The following is a 27086-nucleotide window of genomic DNA, read 5'->3' on the forward strand; positions in this document are numbered from 1 at the left end:
AACATCCCCATACACACTGCCCCAGCTCACTCACACACTCTCTCACACACACACTCACACACACACACACACACACACACAAACACACACAAACACACACTTTCTCTCTCACACACACACACACTCTCACACTTCTGAACAAACATTTTTTTCTGCTAATTTAAGAGCAGTTAAAACAGATTGGTCAATTTTGACCGGGAACACTAAAGTAGGGGGCTGGAGGCGACAACACGACCGCAGGGTTAAAGCAGAGCCGAGGGGGCACACGGGGTACAAGAGCTGTGGTTATAGTCAGTCCCTACCTCCGATACCACCTCCCAGCCAGCCGCAGGCAGAAGAGTGGCCATATCTCTGGACACATGCATTGCAGAACGAACATAACCAGGCCCCTTAGCCCAGAGGAGAGACCAAGGGACAGCAGTGGCGCAGCAAACAAGATAACTTTGAGTTCATGCTCTTCAGGACTCCATCTCACATAGCGCAGTCCAGGTTTCTGGCTTGTTTCTACAGTATGTACTGCCTAGAAGTTGGTCTCTGTGGGGTTCCTTCTCAGGAAGTGAAGCTGCCTATGCTCTGTCAACTTAGACCTGCTTTTAAGGGCATTCCGTTTTGACTCATGTGCAAAAACTCAGAAGTGTACTGTAAAAAGTGGCACAGGAAATTGAACTGAATATACTGAGTAACTAAGTATCCATGGTAATTGAGGCCGTGGCACCATCCGTCAGAGGATACAACGGTCGTCAGAGTTTATATCATGGCCACTGTGTCTGGACTCTGGCTCCCTCTGTTTTAGCGAGGGATGTATTCACAACAGCCCCCGGGTCAGCAGTCAGCGGTCCCCACACAGCAGGACGCCACAGTTCGGCGCTCGGCTCACATAAATTCCGAGCGTCCGCGTTTGCCCTTGTCAAACTTCACAGCGCCGACGTCTGCTCTCCGCGCGCCGCCTCCGAGCTTTGACAACTGCACCACAACAAATGAAGAATGCGCGAGGCGATCCACTTCCGCGAGGGGGCCACTGCGGCTCTGGGGGGAGAGGCTTCATCTTCCAGTGCTGATTCGACACAACAGCCGCGGTGAAAAACGTCTGCTACCCCGTAAAGGACTCTTAACAAGAAAAATACATTTTTATGGCCACTTGGATAGATCCTGTTCCAAAAAATGCATTAACAGAGCTATTTTTAAATAATAATAAAAAAAAGTCACTGCAGGACGAGGACAATAATGAAGTAAGTTGCTCTGCCTGATCTAGATTCAGTTTGGTCTTTAACAATTATAAAAACACGTTGCATTTTCCCTCCCTTATAAGCTAAGGACTATCTCAATATGGTAAAACCTACGATAATGACAGGCACATATACAAGTTCCTATATTGATCAGTCTACTTACAACTGCACGGCTGTGTTTAGCACAACACAGAACTCAGTAAAATACTCCAGGTGCTAAATTGAGGTTAGCTATGGTCTTTTCTCAGCTCACACAGTCCCAGCCTCCTGTTGTGGTGAGGTATGGTACATCCATGATGTGTTACAGGTGCCTGTCACCTGTGTGCCCATGTCTTACAGTGGCTCGGTAACTCAGCTATATTTTCCCCCTGTCATCTACCCCTCCTCCTCCTCCTCCTCCTCCTCCTCCTCCTCTCTGACGCTCTCTCCATCTTGTGCTGCTCTCGCCCGCTAAGACTTTAATCAAATTATCTCTTCCCTTGACCTTGTCTTTCCGAGGAGCAGCGAGCTCCAGCGCACGTGCCTGCTGTCACAAACACGCTCAGAAGCTCAATCCAACCCACACTCACACTCCTACGTAAGCACACACACACACACACACTGAGAGAAACATAATCCCATGCTCACTCACTCGCACACACACATACATGGTTATACGTGTGCTCTGTGCACACACAGACAATCTCATCCGTGTCATTATGCACTGGTACATGTATGATCACTCATGCATGATGTCTCTCTCACACACCTACAAAAACACACACATACACACCAACACACACACACACCAACACACACACACACACACACACACACACACACACACACACACACACACACACACACACACAAACACACACAAACACACACACAGACACACACACACACACACACACACACACACACACACACACACACACACACACACAGAGTCAGTCAGAGAAATGACAAATGACATGTCAGTTACAGTGCACAGTAAGCCATTTTTCATCTGAAACATTAGAGCTTTTATTCAATTACATCATTGTCACCATCAGTAACATTCTCACATATTCCAGTAAATTATATTCTTGTATAGGTCTCTTTATATATAATATAATTACCAATATCATTCATTGCTATACAGCAAAGATCCCTCCTCCGAAGCAAAAGTAAGCAGGAGCATGAAGGCTAACTATTTACAGGATGCCGGGGACGCTGGGGGGGAGGAGGGGTTGAGAGAGAGCGACACCAGAGAAGAAGAAGAAGAAGAAGAAGAAGAAGAGAAGGAGGAGGAAAAAAGGAAGAGAAAGTTCTCTTCCTCAGTGACTCATCGTATTTATCCCCTTCTGTTTAAAAGCGCTGAATGCAGACATGACAGGAGTCTCGGGGGGGATTTACATGTAAATACATCAGGCATCCACCCTTCCTCTTTCATCTGTTTTCTCATTGAAGTCTGTTTCATAATCTCACATTTTGGAGCCTTCGTTCTAAGAGGGGGGCAGGGGGGCGGGGGGGAGGGGGGGTTAGAAAAAGAAAAAAAAAATACGTCAAGACTTCAGTCCAGACTGAAGGGGATTTGAAGCGGGTTTCCAAGGAGACGCGCAGCGAGAGAGGTGAGCCGGCGGAGCGGAGCGGGTCCAGGAGCCACTCCCGGAGTGTCGCCGCGACGACGAGCGTACGGCTGGCGTGAGCTGGGACGAGTAAGGGGAGCCCAGATACCCGGTCCGGGCGGGCTGTCGAGAGAGACACTTGATCTGGCACGCCAAAAAAGCGCAGGCAGCAGAGGGCCTCTCGCCAGAGCAGACCACAAGGCCCCCGAGCAAGGAGAGGAACTAGGCCCCAGCCTCTTGATCTCATCCCTCCCCCCAGAGCAAAAGACAACCAAACGGACCCAGCTTCCTGATGCTCACTCCAGACTCACTGACAGCTGTTATTAGTCTATGAGCTTTTTGGCCAGGATGATAACTCCGCCATAAGCACCGTACTGTTTCATTATTAATTTCCGAGATTCCAAAATGTGGGAGAACCAAACAGAACGTTAACAAAGAATATATCAAATTTAAAAGTTACTACAGTGAATGATTAGGAATATCAATGCTTCTAAAAACATGCAGCAGAGCATAAGTAATTCACTCTGGATTTTTCTTGTCTTTACCTTTATATAATTCCAATTTTTGCATCCTGCTATATCCATCCCAATTCCGATCAGAACCCTCTTCATAGTATGATGTCTGCCTTCTACTTAACGGTTGTACCGTTCAGTTTGGGCTCATAAATGTAACTGTGTCATTGAATCTCTTTAGAAAAGTTCCCAAGCAGTCAACTCTTGTTTCCATGATAGTGTAATAGCTTGCCGTTTAGTGTTGTGTCCTTCTATTGGCATCCATTACTTTGTCATCTCCCAAAAAGAGACACTGTTGCATCTCGGCAAAACCATGATCAGTGATGAACACTTAACAATCAGTTACTGTAATCTTCCCTTACTGTGTTTGTGTGTGTGTCTGTTTGTCTGTGTGTGGTTGTGTGTGTGTGTGTGTGTGTGTGTGTGTGTGTATGCATTTATGTGAGAGAGTGAGTGAAAGAGAGAAAATGAGAGAGAGAGAGAGAGAGAGAGAGAAAGAGAGAGAGAGAGCGGGGGATGTCTGTATACTGAACATGCAAGAGTCTGCCCACCCATCTTGAAAATGCATGTTTGCAGCACCCATGCCTGACTCTGCAATAAGAGACAGGCAAAACTACGTCTGACGCTCATACTGTCTGAATAATCATTCTCTTGACAGACAGAAATAAATAAACCAATGAATAAAATACATCAACTTCACAAAGTTACCAAATGTTTTCCTTTCAAAAACAGAACTGGTTTGGACGTATGATATCCTGAGATAAGGAACACATGAAACAACCACAACACTGACAATAAAGGTATCCAGATCTTCAAGAGCTAATGACAAGGATCCCGAAACTATGAGGTTTTGTCATACTATTGCAACCAGTGGGTATCGCCTGAAGCTTTGTAGAGGACTTAATCCCCTTCAACATACCTCAAGCCTCACCTAAATTATATTTTACCAAGCAGCCGTCCCCTATTTGTAAACAGTTCTTGTCTTTATATGTTTTTTTTAATGAAAGGTGTGTTTATTTATGTTGACTAGCACAATGTTCATGAGTGTAAAAGGGTTGGATGTGCTGCCAGAAACTCAAATCCACAATGGTACAGTTGCCATATGCCTACAGATGCCCCTGGTTGCAATTGGTCACTTGGATCCTGCTCCATGACCAGCTCTGCATTAATTACAGTATATGTTGATGGATTAGTTACAGTAAACTGAATATGAACATACACATCCTGTTGGTATGAGCACAACACGTGGTGCTTAAAATACACACTAAGATATACTGTGTTCTTTTTGAATAATTGTCTCATGATGAGGACCTGACATGTTTACTCTATGTACAAATGCCAGAGGCAAACACATGTAGTCCCTACTGCAGTCAAAGAAGAGATTGAAGAATGGCACAGTCGAGCACACACACAGGGTTCACACAGCTGGCCTACTAAAAACTAGGAGCGCACAGTCCCAGGGGAGAGTCGGAGAGAGAGAGTTACAGAGGAAAGAGGGAAAAACAGGATGGGGGGAGAGAGAAGAGGGGCGGAGAGGAAAAAGGAGACAGGATTCGGAAACAGGGGAGCAACTCAAGAGGATGGGGGAGAGGTAGTGAAAGAGGATGCTGGTTATCGTTAGTTTGCATTTTAAGTATGGCTTTAGAGAGAACCAGTTCAATGATTGGTACATAGGATGCATCCATCTTGTCACTTTTTACGGCCGCAAAAAAACCCATGTGATTGTAAACCATATCTTGTCAAGTTTGCCACTATGTAATGCTTCATCGAGATATTGCATATGTTTAACTTTGCTCAAACGTGTTCTTACTGTATATGTGGGCCTGATAGACCATTTGGGAGCCATCTCATAGTCAAAGAAGTCAACACAAAGCGTCCTATGTCTCTTTTGAAAAAGAACACATTCACAAATACCCCCACATGTTGTTGTTTTTTTCAGAGTAGTCAGTGCAACTGACTCCTTATCACTGATTTCCTGACACAAGATGTGGCATATTATGCACTATGATTGAACACCTCGACAGAAGAGCTGCAACCCTTTTTGTGCGATCTCTAGGGAGAAGAGACAAAGGAACTCAAGCGGCGCTTCTGCACGGAGAGGCGAGTGAGAGGGAAATGCAACATAGTGTGTTACTCAGCAGGGAGAATCAGAACAGACCAGGGGAAGTCAAAGGTGTGTGTGTGTATGTGTGTGTGTGTCTGTGTGTGTGTGTGAGAGAGAGAGAGTGTGTGTGTGTGTGTGTGTGTTTGTGTGTGAGAGAGAGAGTGTGTGTGTGTGTGTGAGAGAGAGAGAGAGAGAGTGTGTGTGTGTGTGTGTGTGTGTGTGTGTGTGTGTGTGTGAGTGTGTGTGTGTGTGTGTGTGTGTGTCGAGTGTAGACAGGGGAGACGACCAAAGGGCTTGGAGACAACACCACAGGAGGAGGCGCTGTTGAAGAGGGGCCATTTTGTTTCTCTTCTCCACTCAATTCTCTCATTCCCGAACCACACACAGTCTTAGATTCCTGGAGCAGTCAATTTTGTCCTCTTATTTTGTCTTTTCCCCCCTCGGCCGGCTACAAGTCATTCATTCTTTTATTATTAGTCGCGGTCTCATTCTTTTATTATTTTTTTTTTAAATATGTTTTTTTGTTTGTTTGTTTGTTTTAACAAGGGAGGGGGGCAAAGTTGCAGGTGACATGCTAGTGCAAAACGACGCGGTGGCGGGTTAAGGGGGGGCAGCTGTCTATCATCCGGGGGTCAGTCTCAGCATCATCCAGCAGCAGCCCCGGCAGGGAAAGGCTGCGGCGGAATTCCTTCGAGAGTCGCCGAGTCCCAACAGTTTGTCATTCTCTAGCGTGGGCGACTGCGGACGAGGACATTGCTCCTGACAGGAGCCGTCGGCCCTCCTCAGCCCGGAGGAGGAGAAGAGGAGCTCTGATGAGGAGCGAGGTGGGCAGGGTGGAAGTGGAGGGAGCAGGGGGGGGGGGAGCGGGGGGCAGTTGTGTGGGGCGGGGAGGGAGGGCGGGCGGGTTGCACAGGCGTAGGGGCAACTGATCTGCTGGTTACCTAGAGGAGGGGCTGCTGCACTCTGAGGCAGGGCAACAGAACTGATGGGCGATGTCGTCATCGTCCTCCTCTCTATGGGGGAAAGACAGGAGCACAGATGCAAAGAGACAGAGAGGCAGAGGATGAGACAAGACAATAGGAGACAGACAGAGAGAGAGAGAGAGACAGAGAGAGAGACAGCAAGAGAGACAGTAATGCAGAAGGGAAAGAGAGACAGACAGACATGGTTGGTTGCAAACCGTCAAGAGAGCACAGGTTACATGACACTGTCATACTTAATATGTAAATGTGTAATACTGCTGTTAGCTTAGATGGCTTGGGTGCTAACCTGGTTAGTAGGAAACCCTGATGTTACTATAGTCTTATACTAGGCGCTAACTTGTAAATATAGTCTTTAAACTGTGTAAAAGGTAGCAAGTAGGTAACAGAAAAATGTTTTTTTTTTTTTATGGTAGAGCACATGAGTGCAGTACTACTATTACGGCAATTTCCCAAATTGTACAATCTTCAAGAATGTTTATTCTCAAATACAAGTACTGTATCTTCACCTCACAGAACCAGTGATCTGACTCTGATGAACCTTTCCTCTAGATGTCCACTAGATGTCAGTCTTAGAGCATTAGTTAAATGCAGCTCCTCACTGTGTCCCATTCAACGGGGAGAACTCAAAGTCTCAAATAACTAAACATTCAAAATTCCTTCAAAAATATTTCTCATGCTATCCAAATTCCTACACTTTCTTCACTTAGTCTTGGTCAGAGTTAGTCTGACCGAGGTCTGACCTCTTCAAAGCAAGACAGAAACAGGTATATAAGGCACAGCGGTTAAAATTGGATAGGTAGGACAAGGGGAAGCAAAGGAGGACACATGGAAGGAACACAGCAAGCAAGCAATTATCACACAAAGAGCAGTAGGAACACAGTGCGACGTTTAGAATGTCCTCACAATGGAAAATACCAGCACGTTGTGTGTCTGTGTGTGTGTGTGTGTGTGTGTGTGTGTGTGTGTGTGTGTGTGTGTGTGTGTGTGTGTGTTTGTGGGCGCAAACATGTACAATGTATCTGTGTGTGTACTTGTATGTGTGTGTGTGTATGTGTGTGTGTGTGTATCTACGTACAGTAAGTGTATCTAAGTGCACTAGCGTGTGGGAGGAACTGCATGAGAAAAGAAGCGTGAATGTGCCATTGGCACATATGTAATCTGGCCATGTTAGATGGGCTTTGAGTAATTGCACTCTTGGGAACTGAACGGGGGGAACTAATTGAATTGAGGTCACAGAACAGACCCACGGTGCTTCTGTTTCAGACACCTACAGCAATTCATGCAGTACAAAGGTAAAAAGAGAAAGGGACTATTTTCTCTCATCTGAGGACAGGCTACTCATCAGGAGATGGAAGCTGGCTAGGCCCAAAAAGGTTTCCATCTGGGCATCTTCTGCTGCTCTTGTTTTAATCCCTAAATCAGCAGCAAATGCAATCTTTTCATTTCATCTCATTCGTTTGGCTTCATCTCTGTAAATATGAATGTTGATATTTCCATACCAGCAAAAATACTTGGTATCCTGCCTTTGATTATAAATCTGCAAATTTCAAACTCAGCCTCGTTATAAAGGTTCCAATTTATTGTGTGGAACTCCATTTGGAAGTAGAATTATGGGCAACTAATAACTGAAATGATCAGTAAGTGATACACAACAATTGCATTTAGTATAGACTACCTCTGCAAGGAGTTGTGGGAGTTGTATGCACAGGATGCAATGTCAAATGAGTTGAAACTAAAAATTACAGACGTCATTGCAGTGCGCTATTACCAAAGGCCCATGGCGTGAGGGAGACATTGTGATCCAACACCCCATCATAAACGTGCACTAATAACAGGTTTGGCTGGGTTGTTTGAAAGCCTGGAATGGCTCTATAATAAGACTGTTTGATGAGGTAGGTGGATCAGAATGTCCCAGCAGAACCGAGCAGGGGACAAGGGGAGTAGAATGGGTGGGAACAGCACTCCAGCATACTCCATCATGCGTGCCAGAACAGAGGAAGGTGGGGGAGGGGGGTGATGGGAAATGGAGTTTTTTTGTCAAACCTTTACCTTCACCCACCAGATCCTTCAGATGCATTCACAAGATTAAACGTGTGTTTGCGGATTGAGGAGTGGGTGGACGTGAAACTTCAACGGAGGAGGTGGAAAAGGGAGTGGGGGGGGGGGGGGGTTGTGAGGAAGGGTGTGGTTGGGTTGGGGGTGGAGTACCGCGGGTTCCTGGACAGGACTCAGGCCCCTTACCTTGCCTGCTCCGAGGGCCTGGCTGGGGGGAGGGCACATGGCGGCTTGGGCAGAAGGAGCCGCGATGGGCAGCAGTACTGATGGTGGGTCGAGTGGCTGTTAGCGGTCAGACTGGTGTGGAGGGAGGAAGTAGTAGCAGAAGGAGGAGGAGGAGGAGCAGTAGAAGTAGTTGTGGTGGTAGTAGCATTGCAACGAGTAGTAGAAGTAGTAGTAGTAGTAGTACAGGTGGAATTAGGTGGTGACCTGACAGAAAGAAAGAGGAGAGAGAGAGCGAAAGAGGGAGAGAGAGAGAGAAAGAGAGAGAGAGAGAGATAGAAGTAGACACAAAGAGAGAAAGAGAGAAAAAATAAAGTCAAGAAAGAAACAAAAAGAAAACAGACAACAAAGACAGCCACACGCATACAGTACAAACACTTCAGCAATAGCAGCGGCAGCAACATCAACAGCAGCAGGAGAATTAGCTGTAGCGGTAGCACGTGTCACATGGGATGGGTGTGTGGGGGTGGGAGGTGGGGGGGTAGCAGATGGAAGGACTGAATAGAAGGAGAGAGAGGGGAGGAAGAGGGAGGAGGGGGAAGAGGAAGAGGGGGAGGAAGAGGAGGAGGTAAAGGAGAAGGAAGAGCAGAGCCGAGATGAGGCACGCGAAGAACGTCGATGGGATCGACCCGAGCTCTCCTCCTAAACGCTGGATCAGCAGAGCAGTAAGCACCCATGCCATACGGCTCTGACAGCACGGCTCCCCTCCAGCCGCCCTGTCTAGACCCTCCGGATAAAAAAAGATATTCTCTCCCATTTTATACAAAGACCTCGCACGTCGATAATATCTTAACTGCCAAAAATGACTCAAAGAATCACAGGATTGCCAAAGCGCTTCATACTACAGTACAAGACAGTACTGCAAATGAAGGTGTATGAAGGTCATTGAAAGATTCTTCTTGGAGGCTCTGAACCTTTTTTCAAGGACTGCACCACAGCCAGAGAGGTTCTGAGCATCATTTTAGAACTGTACTAGAGTCAGAGAAGTTCTAAACCCTTTTTCCCCAGAACTGTAGTAGGCCTAGGAAGAGAGGTTCTGAACCCTTCTTCTAGAGCCCAGAGTCAGGGACCTCATGCAGCCAGCAGTGACTACTGGTTGTTTAACCACCGATCTCACCTACTTAACATACTGATTAAAAGATGACAGGCCCCTATAAAATATTAATCAGCGGTCTTCTAAAGGCTCCCGAACATCAGCACCAGCATACTGTAAGTGCGGCAATGTTCGATCACTTCGGTTCCATTGTTTTCAATAGAACTCTGCACAACACAGTCAAATTCTTTCGTCGCCACCATGCAGGTTACGATTCAGTTCTATTAAATATTGTTTGTCGGCACCGCTCAATGAAACCGACACATTTTTGTCAATTGAAGATGTCAGTGCTGGAGTGCATGGGCAAGGGACAGTGTCAGTGCACTCATTTCAGCACCTACTGTACTGTATATATGCGGTGCGGTGCGCTGCAGCACTTTTAAAAGTGGTGTCGGTGGAGAGACTCCAACTGGAGAGAGACCCTCAAGAGGTTTCCACTAAAGCAAACCGACCAGCTCGAGCCATGACGTGCAGTCCCAGAGACCTCCGAGGCCCAACACTGGTCGTAACGAGGCGGCAGCACGTTCCCAAGTCGCTGCTCAGAGGTCAAACGGGTCGATGTGCTTGCAGAGCAGATGCGTACTGATCTGAGGACAGCACAGACCTGATCTGAGCACAGACCTGCTATCAAGCAGAGCCCAACTGCAGGGCATACTGTACGTACTGTAAACATCTGGGGCTACAACTATGACTCAGAGTGATTCACCGATTTCATTCACTACGAACAGTATCTGTAGGTCACCGTGTGCATTTGCTGTTGTGAGTGTAGCCTATATAAGACAGAGTGTACAATCTGCCAGCTTTGCCTACATGCTATATTATACTGTAGAGTGTTCCAGCATGTTTTTGAAGAGGCAGCGTGTTTAATCTATCAAAAAGATTCATGGTCAGTGATTCACTGAACTTTCATTGTGGCCGTTCAGCTACATGTGCATACTGTATGTGCATTTAGATTGCAGTGGTCATTCAGATGGTGCTTGTAGTGGCTGATGTTATCTGAAAAGTATGCATAACTAACCATCCAGACAACTGCAACACAGAATCCTTGCCACATACTGTACCCTTGTGTGGCATGGAAAGCAGCATGCTCAAATATGAAGGTCAGTGTGATTTTCTGCTCTTGAACAGGGAAGCTAATGTATACCATAATTACATAGATGAGAAACAGCGACCTCTATCGTTGAGCTGTTCTCAGGGAGAGCACAATACTGTCACAGCAAACAAACCCAAGTAGTCATCCTCACAGGAGTTCTTCTAAATAGCTTGTCCTATTTACTAAATATAACATCGTGTAGTGGTTACATCTGGATATCTGTGACATCTGAACCTGTAATCTACAAAATATTTATTACGGTTTAGGGGCACACAAAATAACCAACTCAGCACATTTCAAAAGAACCTTAGTGAAAACAGTCATAGTTACAACTGCCTTGGCTACAGTATGGTGGTTCTTTATTTATTTCAGGTAAAAAAAAAAAAAACAGAAAACGAGAGCAGACGAATGACATTGGAGCATCCTCCGCAACTGTGCTCTGCGTTCTTTGAAGCAGCCGCATGCAGGCCTGCAAACACCGAGAGCAGAGACCCAACAAGACCCAACAGCCAGAGCAGCGACACACAAACACCAAGGGGAGAGCAGCGGGATGGGGAGGGGGTAGGGGGGTTGGGGGGAGGGAGAGCAGAGGGGGACGGATGATGGATTTAAGGCTTGACATAAGCTCAGAAAGAAACTCAACCAGAGGATAGAGGCTGAAGGGGCAGAGAGAAAGACAGAAAGAACAGAAGAGAGAGAGAGAAAGAGAGAGAGAGATGGAGAGAGCGGGATGAGAGAGGATGGCAAATATGAGTGAATGAGAAAGGGAGGAAAAGATGTGGAAATGGTGATGGAAAAGATTGTGGAATGCATCAAAGATGGAGGACTGTGATCAGAGAAAGGAGATAGAGGGGAATCATATGCATTTAGTAGCTGAATATGAGTGGGACCTGAGATGTGCTTCATTTCAGGGGCAGTTTCTTTATTTTGTAACACCATTGTCACTATCACTGTCATGACAGCGACATTGTTTTATTACACATTTTTATATGCGCTAAAATACTTGGCATTTACATGATAAATGTCTCTCACAATCGATGGTTCCACCGCCTCCATTTTTCACCTTGTTGCATAGCTGAGTCCAATTTCTTCATTCATTTATCTCTTCAATTTCCATGGATTGGACACTACTGGCTGAGCTCTCCTCAATTCTAAAACAAATTTCTTTTCGGGATCCTCTGCTTGTCTCTTTTATTAGGAGAGCCTTTTTTTGCTTGGCAATTTGGCGATGCAATATTTCACGGACAAGGTGCTCAGTTTTTTACGCATATACGAGCATGAATGCTAAACACAGGGGCCTTGGTGATTGAACGCTCCCATACGTCTTCATCAGTCATCCTTTATGCTCTCCGCATAATTCCTCTTCCTGTGGCACGCTGTTGGCCTGCGCTAGCGCCGCATGCTCCTTTTAGAGATGATATCAGCAGATCCTTCGCCGCTCACGAGAGGGCCGTAAATTAAAAAAAAAAAAAAAAAAAAACACTGAAACATGTTCAAAAGGAGACCTGGGGATTCAAAACCGCAGTCGCTCTCTTTCTCTCATGAAACATGTTCGAAATGAGACCTGTGTGTTCAAACTGGAACCGCTCTCTCTCTCTCTCTCTCTCTCTCTCTCTCTCTCTTTTTCATCTCTCACACACACACACACACACACACACACAGTCTTACACAAATACCCACTCCAACCATTCATACACACAATGCTTGAGGTGTGCATGTGTGTATGTGCGTGTGTGGGTGGGTGTCGGGGGGTACCTGGCCTCCTGTCCACCATCCCTACAAAGCGGTGGCCGTAAGCGTCATCTAATAATACTACCACCTCACCCGCATGAAACAATGCACCAGCTGCTTGGCAACACACGGCAAGCCGTCAGCTCCCACCCTCTATCATAAATCAGCCCTGAGCATGCAGCTTGAGTACAAAAGACACACACACACACACACACACACACACACACACACACACACACACACACACACACTGACAAAGAGTGCTTAACACCAGCTAGCTACAATACAATCTTCTCACACTGCGTTGATTATACCATTTACAAAATAACAAATCAACTGTTAGCAGTGGTAACACCTTCCAGCGTTCCCACACTACTGCATGGTGTTAAAGGCAGATACGGCAGGTGAAACACACAGCGTGGCGGTTAAATGTATGTGGGCCGCTAAGGTCACAGAGAAAGATGGAGATGTGGGGAACCGCGTGGGCCGGGAGAACACGACAGATCGCAAAGGAGCGCCGAGCTGAGGAGCGAAACACGAGATGAACCTCACCACACAAGTGTGAGGTTTTCGAGCTTCACCACTCTTAATCCCATGAAAGATAGATAGATATCCCACCGACCGAACCACTACCCACAGCCTTCCTCAGCTCACATGATATAACCATTGATGGAATAACGGAACGATGGATGAAAGGTAGAATACATTGAGCAAACCAAATATTACGTAAGTTAGATACACATACATACGTTACAGAATCACTGTCGATTAGATATGATTACATAACAAACAATATTTTGCTGGACAAATGCAGTAAAATCCTATCTAGTGATCTTAACTGTAAATAAAATGAAAAGGCACTACAGCTTACTCAGGCTGATGGTATTACAGTTCCCACTATTAATCAGTAACCAAAAAACTGAGATAATGAAAAGAGATAAAAAAAATAAAAAGAGGGGGGGGGGGGGTCCATTGCCCTCCACGAGACCCTTCTGTGCTAATGTGTCCAGATTATAAATACGGTGCGCGTGTGTCTTGGGAGGCTGGACTGAGTGACATCATCTAGCTCCTAGACAGGGACAGATGACTCGAGGGGCGGTGGATCTCACAGAGGACACTGACTGCATGCTCTGCTCAAGCAAAGTCCACTGCTGCTGCTGCTGCTGTGGTTTTGGGTGCAGAGCACATCAGCGTTCTCTAAAAGCCTTGTTTTGGAAACTGGCCTCATTGCCAGTAGTACTTAGCAGCCCGTGCGGATCCCTGAAGACCGTGGATACGAAATGGCTCCTGCACCTCCAAGCTCTCCTAGCGCTTGCTTGCATATAGCTCGTGATTTTTTGTTTTGCTGGCACTGCTGGCCGTCATAACTTTCATAATTGCCAATCCTCTCACTGAAAAACAATCAAGCAATAGTGGGGCGGAAATGGGGCTAATTCTTACCAGCATATTACAGAGGTTGAGCAGAGCCTCCGGTTCAACAAGGGCCTCGGATACTATATTAAAAGTCTGTCGAGATAGTCAGCAGTTAGGGGGTTGCTGTCAATAAAATGCAATGATGGATAAAAGGTTCTTTGGCAAGGGGACAAAACTGTACATAACGGTGAACCTTCATGTTTTGTGTCTCTTGCTCTCTAGTCTTTGATGAAGGCACCCCTGTGTTAGCGGCGCTGATGAAATCGCACGCCGCCTCTGTTCCCTCCACTCCTGTTGCCTCTGTCTGTGACCTCTGCTTGGCTCGGCTAGTCGGTGTGACAGCTTGGGTTTTGTTGTCCTCGTCAGAGCCGCAAATCCCACGGATATGATTAAAGTGGGAAATAGAAAGTGTTCTCTTCAAAGGGAGAGGGTGATATAACTAAAACTATCATCCAAACGGACTGAGGGTTCGCGCTGTGACTGTGAGGCTCACGATGACACAAGTCCACTGCGACAACCCAAAATATTCGTCATGTGTTGTTGACCAAAGTCCGCGGCAAAAAAATTCAAAGGAGCGTGCAGGTGACCACCACAGTCAGCTATTTTCACAGTGAGTTGATTTACTGTACAGGATGGCAGTGCTTTGCCAGCTTATAAAAACTAATGGTATGGCACAGTGTGTGTTAAATGAGCAAAACTGTGGAGTGGGCAGCTCTGAAATGACGTTGAAAGCGGCGACCCGGAGGAGGATCACATGAGGAACATATAACTCAATCGTAGGCTGTTTTCCACAGAGTGAATTTCACTAGAGGGAGACTGAGGGACTCAGGTGACTATTGTAAATCCACAAATCCCATTAAAGTCAGCTCTTTTGTCATATTGCAAAAGCATGTACAGCTAAAATAACGAAATCAGTGTACCTACAGACACAGTACATGGTGTGATGTTTTTCACGAGACAGTACCAGTAGTTTTTTTGTTAAAAAGAACAAAAAACAAAAAAACACAAGATGTTTTTACACTATCGTAAAACTCATGCAAAAGATACCAAAAGCAAAGATCTATTCCTCACAATGAGCTGATTTCTCTCTGCAACTATTTAGAGACTAAGGCATAAACTATTTTGCGTTAAAACATTACGCTCACCTTAACTGGCAGAGAACAATTAAAAGGAGTTAAATTCACCAGTAGGCTGACAGTTTTAGGTCACTCACAGAGCCAGAGGTGAGAGGAAGTCTGTTTGCATACAGCACACACATCTTCATCGAGCTGCTGTTTGCAAATATGGCTATTAAGTATAGCCGCAAGCAGGGACCATTGGGGCCAAGCAGTGCTGCAATAATGGCAACACATGGCAGAATTAGTTGTTCAACAGTTTCAAAAGAAGAGAAAGCTGGAATTGTAGGGAAATTTAGATCAAATGTATCACAAATATATATGCTACAGTTTTTCTAGCAATAAAATGTAGGCGATGTGAACAATTTTCATGAGAAACGGATAAACGGCCTCTCAGAAGAGATAGTTCAGTTTCACTTCCACAAAACAGAAGACCAATGAGCCATAGACACCGAAGACTTCAAAGGTGAAGGTCTTTTGTGGCTGTACGCAACATTACAGCAGTTTTATTATCGCCCCATCTCCGCTGCTTGGACCCCCTGACTACTGTACCCTCAAGCAGCATGATAGGCCAGGCCAGGAAGCTTTACGGCTATGATAAAAGGCGACCGAATAAATTGAAACAGCACAGCACACACAGGCAGTTTGGGGTCATGGTGACGGAGATGAAGTGGGTGGGGAAGAGGAAGACGGAGATGGAGATGAGGAAGAGGAAGAGGAGGAGGAAGAAGAAGAGGGGAAAAGGATGTGATGGTGTGACTCTTGAGATTGACTGAGGGAGGGGAAAGCGGGGATAAAGCGGGTGAGGAAGAGGATGGGAGGAGGAGGAAGGAGGGGGAAGAGCGAGGGTGGTGGTGGTGTGGCGGCGGGACCCAGATGAGATGGGTGGAGGGAGGAGAGCCCAGCTCTGCCCTGCTCAGGAGGAGGCGCGGTGGTGGTGGTGGTGGCGGTGGTGGTGGTGGTGGTGGTGGTGGTTTGCAGTGGTGGAGGAGGCTCAGCACAGTCAATTAGAGGTGCTGTCATAGCCCCAATGCTTTATTGGCAAGGCAGCTGCAGCCTCCCCACATTTCACACATCACTTCCACTCGTCTTTCTCCCAACACACACTCCCTACAACACACACATACACACACACACAACACGTACGTACACATGACCCCCCCCCCCCCCCCCAAAAAAAAAGAAAAATTCTCTCCTTCATCTTTGGCTAATCAGCCATTTTAATCATACTCATCTATGATCCCATTCACCCATGCTTGCCATTCTGCATTTCCTCTCTCTCTCTCTCTGTCTCTCTCTCTCTCTTTATCTCTCTCTTACACATAAACACACACACTCACACACTATCCTCTCTCTGTCCGTTCTGTCTCTCTCTCTCTTTCTCTTTCTCCTTCCACTGCCAATCCCTCTCCAATTTTTTTTCTATCCTCCTTTTTTCCCCTCCCTCTCTTTCTGTTTTTCTCTCTACCCTTTTTTTCTCTCCCTCACCCACACTGATCTTCACATACGTAAGCACTTGTGATAACTCACCACATTCCCATAGCAACCATTCTTCTGGTGAGGCACACACACACACACACACGCGCGCACACACGCTCACGCGCAAAGCGGAGAGAGAAGGCGGCTCTGTATGAGTGTGCACATCTATTTCTGTGTTCCTGATGGGTTATAGGGTGAGTGTGGACACTCAATAGAATACGCTCATTATTTGGCCTGTCCAGGTCAGTGTGCTTCTGTGTGTGTCCATATTCACCATCCTACCAATCAGTACCACAACCAAAGATCCTTCATTACTAGCTCCGCTTTAACCCTCTCTGCCACAAGTCTGATGAGGTGTACAAATTCTTAGATTATGTGTGTGTGTGTGTGTGTGTGTGTGTGTGGTGCGGGGGGGGGGGGGGGGGTGGCCTGTACCCCACTTGTAGTCATAATCTAAGAATTTGTACCCCACGACATACAGTACGCACACCTCATCAGAGAGTGTCATTAAAACATGACTCATGAGTATCCTAACGGGCGCTTTTGTCCACCCTGTTGGTCAGCACCACCAGTTCTCTGAGTTCACTTGGTTAATTAGAGCTGCCCCCTCCCTTCGCCCTCTCCTCCTGGCCCTGGCTTTTTTCGCACCCGTTTGACAAACAAAAAGTGACACGCCAGAACATTCCGGCAATGGCCCTTGGCCTGGCGGTATCCAAGCAGAGAGGCGTGAGCAGGACATGGCTGTCCGAGGCCACTGCTTTGGACCGAGACCGAGCCCTGTCAATGTAATTTCGCTTAAAAAAAAGAGAAAAGAAAAAAGAGAGTAAAAACTAAACTCTTTGTGTTGGTGAGGCAACACAATGTCAAATGACGCCGGGGGAACACGTCAAAACGCCTTGGCCACGCTGCCAATTTCACCTACGACTATTTCATTTAACTCTGACACCAAACCCTCTCCGAGTCCCTCACATCACATTACAGTGAGCCAGGTCTCTCAGCTTCCCCCTGTCATAGATATTCAGATCAGGAAATGCTCGCCACGTGGGCTGTAATGAACCTGATTTCCTGACATGAACGCATGACTGAGCCCATGTAATCTGCTATCACGCGCACACACACACACATACACACACACACACACACACACGCAAAAATCTCCACAGCAAGTAACCATCACAAGCTTAAATGAATTATTGCTAAAACTACTTAGCGAAATGGTGGCAGTGAAAAGAGCCTTTGGTGTGATCGTATGTATACTACTGTACGTGTGAAAAGATGGAATGCTGGAATCACCTCAGATCACCCGCTTCAGTCGGAGCACTGCACTGCACTGCACCATTCTAACCACCGCCGGTGGAAGAGCATGTTCAAGTGAACATGCTGCAAGCACTCTCCCACCCCCCCCCTCGATAACCCAATGTGAGGTTGGTTCACAGAAACTGTTCAGAGGTTAAAGAGAAAACGTGTTGTATGGCTATGCTGCGCTGAGAGAGACACAGAGAGAGATGGAGAGAGCGAGAGAGAGAGAGAAAGAGAGAGAGAGAGAAAAGAGCCACTGACTCAGTTGTTAAGGGCAACAGCACAAGACGAGGAGGGCAGTTGCCGCAGTAACTGGAGCGATTGATGTTTGGCTGTGGTGTTTTCTGAGACCCGCACACACACGGCTGATTGAGAGAGAACTCTGAGAAACGTGGCCTCTCCTTCTCCAGGACTCAGGTTCCCTCTCTCTGTCCCCTCTGTCTCTCCTTCAATCTCTCATTTCTCTCTTTCTCTCCATCCCTCTTTTCCCTCCATCTCTCCACTCACCTCAGATAGCCAAATATACAGAGAATAAGACAGTGAGAGAGAGAGAGAAAGAGAGGGAGAGAGAGAGAGAGAGAAAGAAAGAGAGGGAGAGAGAGAGAGAGAGTCCCAGAAGCTTGTTCTGTAGGTCAAGACTAGGGGGAGCTAATTTATCACAACGCTAATCCTATCCCTCCCATTGCTAAATTAGTCCTGGCACCGCAAGCTATATGAAGGCAGACATGTAAAACGTATGGGTCAGCAAAAGTCAATATCACCCCAAAATCCCCTGCTTTCCAGTGTGAAATAACCAAGTTTGGGAGTTTTCATCTCATTCCAGGCGAAAACCGCCAGGGACTAATCATTTCCTGGCAAACAGCGCAGCGTGTTTAAGATTAAAGTCAACCATTGCAGTTGTACCATCGAAACATCAAGCGGCTCCATACTAGAGAGTAACTGCGCTGCAATGTTAACAACATGCCCAAAAGAAATAGCCTGGAACCTCAATTCATTCACACACACACACACACACACACACACACACACAAAAGAACACACACACACACACAAGAACACACAAGAACACACACAAGAACACACACACAGACACACACACACACACACACACACACACACACACACACACACACACACACACACACAGACACACACACACACACACACACACACACACACACACACACACACACACACACACACACCCAGGATCACACTACTGTACGCTAGGATGAAACAGCCTTGGTGTGTGTGCCTCGCCCTGCCTCTGGGCAGACCAGTGTGGAGCAGCACCACCACCAGCAGCAGCAGCAGCAGCAGCAGGCACAGGCGCAGGCCCTGAGGTGGATTACTACTACGCCTCCAAACAGAGTAAGCCTCTCGGGTACTCAAACACAGCAGTGGAACAAAAGGCTTCGGGCGGTCCACTGGCGAAAAGCCTAAAAGAGCGTTTTTGTAAATGGGGAGGGGAAACCCTACGGGGAGCATCCAGCGCCACACCAAAACGTGTGTACGGCTCGGCTTGTGTGGGTTTTTTTATGATCGTGATTTCAATGGGAGGAAAAAAAAGGTTGGAGATAGCAGCCGAGCAGTGTTCTGATTTAATGAATCAACGTGACCTTTCATTACGGGGGTTCAGCGTTAATAATTGAGCACCAGCATAACTCAGGCCGCATTATCTGGGGGCCCCAAATGAGGATCTTATTTATCACGGTGTCTTTGCAATATAACTGGTAAGTGGACAATTCAATTTGCATGACAGAAAACAGTAATGGAGGGTGGGGAGAATGAAAATGAAAAGAGATTGTCTGCCAGGGTGGCGTTGTAGCACCCATTCTGTGGTCCTTTATTGGGGTAATTTGATGTCCTTATCCTTCACCGTAGTGTGCGCGACCTTGAGAGTTGTGTGTACCGTATGACAGTGGCAATGACAAGTCCTGCACAAACGCGTTGCCAGAGAAGCGTTTATAAAAAAACACAACCGGTTGAGCACCACGGATAGCATGCACCCTGTCGCTGTTACACAACAAGCAATTTATTTATTTATTTATTCATTTGCTTTTTTTTTTCTTGCAATAGATTTCATCTGAAGGTGTTACCATGACAACACATCAATTTATCCTTCAGGATTCTAGTTCATTTCTATCTAGAGCTATCATGGAGGTTTTTAAGACAGTCATGACTCCGGAGTGGACCATGGCTGAGATATGGATTTCAATCATGAGAGGGAGGGTGGAGAATGCACAATCAAAGTGCCTGCGAGAAGTCTGACATTTCATACACTGCGGATTATACACATCTGACTAACTCATTTAATTATGCACTTCGACAATCAAAGCAGCCACCTAACCCATATCAGAAACACTGACATCTTGAAGACCTTTCGGCAGCGCATAATTAACTGTCATCAAAAGTCACAATAACGTATCAAACATAAGGGTAAGAGGGAAAAGAAAACTTGCCCACACACCCCCTCGCAAACACGTACAAACACACACACACACACACACACACACACACACACACTTTGATGTGCATTTCATCACATTCGAACATTACTTGCACACTCACACCCGCAGTTTAATATTCCACCATTCCTGGACGGGGTCATGGGGGAAATCAATGGCGAGGGCATTATGCATTATTATTGACCCACATAATCCCATACATTTCCAGAGACATAACTCAACTCCGGCGCTGGCTAATTCCTGTCGTGATCCAGTAAACCTTCCTTCTAAACTGCTGTCACAGGCACCGCAATGCTACTCAGCAGTGTCTGATCTAGACAATAGGTTGGAAAGAGCAGGGAAAAAGAAGGAAGAGGATACAGACCTGCCCTTGTTGGAGTCTCCATCTGGCCTATGGGTTGAACAGGAGAGACATTTACAACCGCAGGAACAGACAGACAGAAACAGAGAGACGGGAGGGGGTAGATAGATAGAAAGAGAGAGATAGAGAGAGACAGACAGACAGACAGACAGATAGACAGAAAGACAAGAGACAGAAGAGGTTATTTACAGCAAAATATGATTCCTCAATGTCTCCACAAATAAAAGCAGAACACAAGGAAATGCATTGAGATGGAGAGTGCCAGAGGTCAAATGAATGTTACTTATCATTACAGCACTCAGGATTTGTCCTCAATGTGACTCTGAATATGAACACAGCTATTTTTAGCAACTTTATTACAGTACGGGGAAGCACTGCATGCTCGTTATATGTGAGGAATAATACCTTAATAGCCCTTGTGAGAGATGCATAATCAGTTTAAGAATTCATACAGAGAAGGAAATTAAAAGTTATTATAATGCCATCTTCAACAATTGAAGCCACTCATATATGGTTGACAAAGACATGACTGATCATTTTGTTATCAGCAATTAGAGGGATCCTTTATAGTAACACAGCCAGATGTGTAGTACAGGATAAGGGGAAGACAATATGACTGATATGAATATCATCCTTCACCACCAGTCCCATAATATGTGAAACTCCTTGTTACGTTATTGGGAAAATTCAGCTACTGTACCTCGAGGTCTCCATTACAAATGGAAATAACATGTGGCTTCCCATGTTGTTACGGCGAGGGAAGACTTGGCTAAATAGCTATCAGTGTAATGACCGGCATAGATTAGGAAGGACAGAGGACAGTCCAGGCGGCAGCTAATACTGCAATATATATATCACTGATTCTGATGAGGAGTGGGGACCAAGTGGAGGAGTGGGGCCAATAGGTGAGTTTGATTAATAGTTCCGAATCAATTTGGTCAGGGTATATAGGGAGTCCCGATCGACATGACATCCAAGTCCCCTGATTGATGTTCTACTAAAGCGTTACCATAACTGTATCGCTCACTCTTTGACAGTGAGGGTGGATTACTCATTTGGATCATATTCGTGGCAGTAATTGCCACCTACCGTGGACAAGAGTAATTAAACTCAGGTCACAGTAATTATTCCTGGGACTAATCTCTCCTCCACCCACCGGCCCCCAAAGAACACGGATACTCATACTATACGCCACTGCAGCAGAGCATGGTGTTAAAGGGATGCATTAGTCTCATGTATGGAAGGCCACACAACTAACCAATACATACCTGTACAGTATGTATACTAGTACCACAGCATACGAGAATAATAACTTTTAACTGCCAGCTTCACCAACAACTGAGTCAGAACTTGAATGGGACAGCTTGGCAATTGATTTTTTTTTTTTTTTTTTTTTTTTTTACTTTTCAATTGGTATCGATACAACTGAACTCAATCTTTAGAGACTGTGGACAGCATGCATAGCAGGTACTGGTGGAGTGTAGGAGAGAGAGAGAAAGAGAGAGAGAGAGAGAGAGTCAAGGAGCCAAATAAAGACGTATGGTAAGCAACAGATCAAATGAGAGAACAGAGAGGAAGAGAGAGAGAGATAAAGGAGCGATAAAGGGATATATTAAAAAATCTAAAGCGAGGGAAGAGGTGGGGTGAGAGAGAGAGAGAGAGAGAGAGAAAGAGAGAGAGAGATGAGCAAGTGCAAGAGAGAGGGGGAGTAAACGACCCCCTATGACTCAAAAACAACAAGGAGCCCACAGTGGTGTGCCATCTGCTCGGCTCGATGGGTGGGAGGTGGAGGAAGAGGGGAGGGGGGAGCGAGACGCACAGGAGCTCCAGGAAATCAAATGGGAAACACTCGGCAGGGGAGGGGGGGATACACACTCCGAGATCCCCCCTCAAACGCGGTGGTATAGACGACCCGGACCGAAATCCTGAGCTTGAAGTCAAGCTTGTGAATGAATGCTACTTTGGTGTGTCTGGTACTACTATGACTGTGTGTGTGTGTGTGTGTGTGTGTGTGTGTGTGTGTGTGTGTGTGTGTGTGTGTGTGAGAGAGAGAGAGAGAGAGAGAGAGAGAGATAAAGAGTGTGTGTGTGTGTGTGTGTGTGTGAGAGAGAGAGAGAGAAGGAAAGAGTGTGTGTGTGTGTGTGTGTGTGTGTGTGTGTGTGTGTGTGTGTGTGTGTGTGTGTGCGTGCATGCCCATGTGTGCTTAATGTAGATGTTCCAAGGCAAAGAAGGGAGACCTGCTGTTGAAATGACTAATTGCATTTGCATGTATTTTTTATCTTGGTGCGGTGGCAGCAAAACAAATAACTCCTGCCATGCTCAAAGACGCAATTAATCAGAGAATCTAGAATCGCTGCCTTCTCTCCATAAAGTCCCTGAAATCCACCGAAAGACAAAAGGACTATCAGCTTCTGGAATCACGAGTTAAAAGCTACATGTCTTGAGTATTATGGAGTGAGCTTAGATGGAACATGTTTGATAATAAGAAGGATCACAGCCTCTCTGTAGCCACCCAGATAGAAAAAAAAGAACATCCCCCAAGAGAAAGGGGGGGATAGCACTCCATTTATCTGAGCAAACACAAAGCATTTAGCTAGTTTCCCATTTGAGAAGAGAACCACGAGAGAGAGAGGCAGAAGGAGAGGAAGAGGGAGAGAGAGAGAGAAAGGGAGATAGAGGAGAGAGGAAGAGAGAGAGAAGGAGAGTGAGAGAGAGAGAGAGAGAGGGAAGGAGAGAGAGAGTGCAGGGTATTTAACTTGCATGGTCTTTCTCGATGCCTCATCTCCATGTCAGTCTCCCACACACACACACCGGAGCACAGCCTTACTCTCCACTGCATATTAATCACAACTTTCCTCTCCTACACAATGTGAGCATCATCCTACATACAAATCTCACTAAATCTCCAACACAAAATGGCCCCAATCCTTTCTCTAAGCACTGTATTTTTCTCTCTCTCCCTCCCTCTCTCTATCTCTATCTCTCTCTCTCTCTCTCACTCTCACTCTCAATCTCACTCTCTCTCTCTCTCTCAAGACTTGTGGTGGTACATTTTCACCAGCCAAAAAATCAATCAGACACTAAATACCAATTAATCTGTTTCAGACAGAAAATAAGGATACTGATCCCACAATGCTGTGCCGCGTGCTGTGTTGTTGAGCAAGACGAGCACGGAAATGCAAGCCGAAGTGTTTTGGTTTCTTTCCCTCCTTGGTCTACACAGCAACTCCTGAAATGCCACTGACACACAGCTAGGGCATCGCTTTCTTTTTCCGAAAAAAACTCATACTTTTTTGTCCACTACGTCGTAGTCAATTGCAGCAAATTGTCTGAGAGTGTCTTCCTGCTGGGAATGGTGTCTGTCTCTGCACTCAAATCCTGAGGAGATGACTGCTGTTGCTACATGTTGTAGTTTATCATTAGCATTTCACGTCTCTAAGCTTGCCGCATGCTACACAAGAAAAAGCCCTACCAGTCCTTCATTATGGACGTCAACTGCTACAACTCCATCACACGGACTTATACTGCCCGTTCCAGTGAACAGAAACATACCATAATGTCAGTGAAGATCTATATGTACTGTATGTATGCTGTGCTGTGTGTGTAAAAAGTAGATTCAGATTTCATGCCACATGAAAAAAGAACAGTGATGGAAGTTTTTGTCCTTGTGCAATGAACACCATGATGTTATACTGTATCTTATAATGCACCAATGTAATGGACCAAGAGACCTTAAGTACAGCTGATTAAGCATATTCTCACTGGTTACACTCAGTTATTCTACGACATCTGTGAGAACTGTAATCAGCCCCCCATGTCCCTTGAGGTCCACCCCAGAGCCCCAGTCCCACTGATGCAGTTAACAAGGCCACAAGGAGGGTGTACTGTACTCACTGTCTGTGCAGAGTGGTGGCCGAGCCGGTGCCGGAGGAGGAGTCGTTGCGCTGCAGTCTCTCCCTCTCCACGGCCACGGTGGAGCCCTGGGGCACCACCACCCGGCTCAGGACGGTGTGGGTCCGGCGGTCGCGCGGTGGCACCGGAGGCGGGGGCGGCGGCGGCGCCGGGATGGGCACGCTGCTGTTGTGGGACGCCTGGATGGGATGGATGGGGTGGACGGGCACGGGCGGCGGCGGCTGGCCCACGTGACTGACGTGACTGACGTGGCTGACGTGGCCGACGTGGCTGACGTGGCCCGCGACCGGGCCGGCGCCGATGCCGATGCTGATGCTGTCGGGCACGCAGGGCTGTCGGTCCAGCTTGAGGTCCTTGTTCTCCTGGCTGAGGCGGTCCAGTTGGACCTCCAGCTCCTCGATGCGCCGCCGCTGGGTCTCCAGAAGCTTCTGCTGGCTCTCGATGATGTTGTTGAGCTCCAGGAGGTACTCGACAGCCCGGTTCGGGCTCTCGGGGCTGCCCTGACCTCCGGCATCCATGGCTGAGGTGCCCCCGGAAGATTTGCTTGCTTTGCTTTGCTCGCTCACCTCAAAAAACAAAACTTTCACTCCTGAGTTTGGCACTCCCCCCCCCCACACGGTCGGTAAGTGGGGGGGAGAGGGAGAGGCCTGGAGGGGTTGAGAGGCAGAAAGTTCTGTCTCCCTCTGTTTTTTTCACTCTCTCTCTCTCTCTGTCTCTGTCTCTTTGAGGCACAGGAGAATCCTTCCTCAGTCTATAAGAAATGATCACTCAAAAAAAAGATGGACACTTTCATGAGGCAATATCATACAACAAAAATCTCATGCAAATCTTTAACTAGAGAGAAGAAGAACAAAAATATGAAAGTCCGTTTTTCGTTATACTTTCGACATACTGAAGTCCACACGAGCAGGGTATCTACAGTGATTGAGTGTAAACAGGGTCACAGCTGGGAGGAGAGGCATCTGTGCATTCCATGTCCATACACATGTGTTTGGGGGGAGAGAGGACTGTCTGCCTTCACCTCCATGGTTCGCAACACAAGAGCAACATCCAGTACACAGCTTCCAACTAAAGTCCTGAAAACTGACAGGCGATATCTGCCAAAGGTATCTGTCAGATGGCGGCTATGAGGGGATGGATGAGAGGTTCAGAGAGGATGCATCTGTCTATACCCTACTGGCTCAAGAAGCGCTCCTTTCACATGAAGTTAAATGTCAAACGTCCCCAGAAGAGCAGTGTTTTTTCCCCAGTATCCACTCTTCGTGAGTCATTCCTTGGAGAAGTGGTTTTCCGGCCATTTCCCAGAAGCCTCGGAGCCATTCTTTATACAGTGACGATGACGAGGGGAAGGACAGCAGAACAAGGGCAAAAAGTTGATCCCCCCCCCCCAAAAAAAATCCACTGCAATACCAAATTAGCTGGTTGATGGTTTGCGCATGTCTGAGTGTATCTGATGGCGAGCTCTACCCACCTCCTCTCTCCGATCACTCACTCCCTCTCCTGGCTCCCTCCTTCCTTCAGCTCCCCATCCATTCCCTCTCGGAACGTCGCCTCTCTGCTCAATTCCCCTAAATAGGTGCTTGAGTATTCATCTAATTTCCCACACCCACATTGTTTGCATTGTGGCTCTTCCTCCATGAATTCACAAAACCATCTCCAAGAAATGCATTACTACATGCCTCACACTGTTCATGTGTACTTAATCTTCCAGCTACATACATACTAACACTGCTAAGTCTTCAGAAATCTTATAAAGGCCCCTTTTCACAACCTCTTCTCTAATGTAAGCATGAACTGGACCTGCCAGATTTGTTTTTACTTTTTTCAGGTACCTCTCTGAAACGTTCACTGTATGTACTATTCTTGTTTTCAATCACAGCTCAGACGCTACACTTTTCATTCAAACTGAGATAGTGTCTTTGCGCACGATTATATTTCAAATTTCCATTTTGTCTATCCAAGGGAATGGGTTAAGAAATTCTGAATCCTGAACTGGTGTTTCCCCTTGCAGTCAGTACGAAAAAAGGCAAAGGCCCAGGGAAATTATTATTGACCATGTATTAACATATTGCAACGTTTTATAGTAACCAATCACTGAATACAGCTCTTTATTACTTTCCCCTATCTCAAGGGAATTCCACCTTCTGTATAAACAACTGAGAGTGATTTTTCTATCTACAATTATTCTCTAATAGACGAGTGTAAAGGTGTCTCTGGTGCATTGATCCAGCTTAGTGCAATTCCGCCTCTGCTGAAAAACGCAGGATACAGCGAGGGAGCAGAGACTAGCCTACTAAGTCCAGGCGCACCGACACGCAGCGACTGTCCACTACACAATAGAATTACATTTGGATGTAACAAGATATGCTACCTGATACGTCCAACAGCTAACATAACTTTCGCAGACACGGGATTCGCCGACACTTTG

General features: G+C 46.5%; 1 protein-coding gene across 1 annotated transcript in view; it reads right to left on the reverse strand.

Moving 5' to 3' along the window:
• LOC134088093 (uncharacterized) overlaps positions 1–26820 on the reverse strand; it is a 50148-nt gene extending 23328 nt beyond the window's left edge. Inside the window, exons 1-4 of the mRNA XM_062542023.1 lie at positions 24641–26820; positions 20750–20776; positions 8659–8901; positions 6376–6447 (exon numbers count right to left, since the gene is read on the reverse strand). Coding sequence (XP_062398007.1) covers positions 6376–6447; positions 8659–8901; positions 20750–20776; positions 24641–25176 — 878 coding nt within the window. The 5' untranslated portion in view covers positions 25177–26820. The remainder of the gene's footprint in view (positions 1–6375; positions 6448–8658; positions 8902–20749; positions 20777–24640) is intronic.
• Between the last annotated feature and the right edge of the window lie 266 nt (positions 26821–27086).

Source organism: Sardina pilchardus, chromosome 7, assembly GCF_963854185.1.
Source record: "Sardina pilchardus chromosome 7, fSarPil1.1, whole genome shotgun sequence".
Classification (NCBI taxonomy): domain Eukaryota; kingdom Metazoa; phylum Chordata; class Actinopteri; order Clupeiformes; family Clupeidae; genus Sardina; species Sardina pilchardus.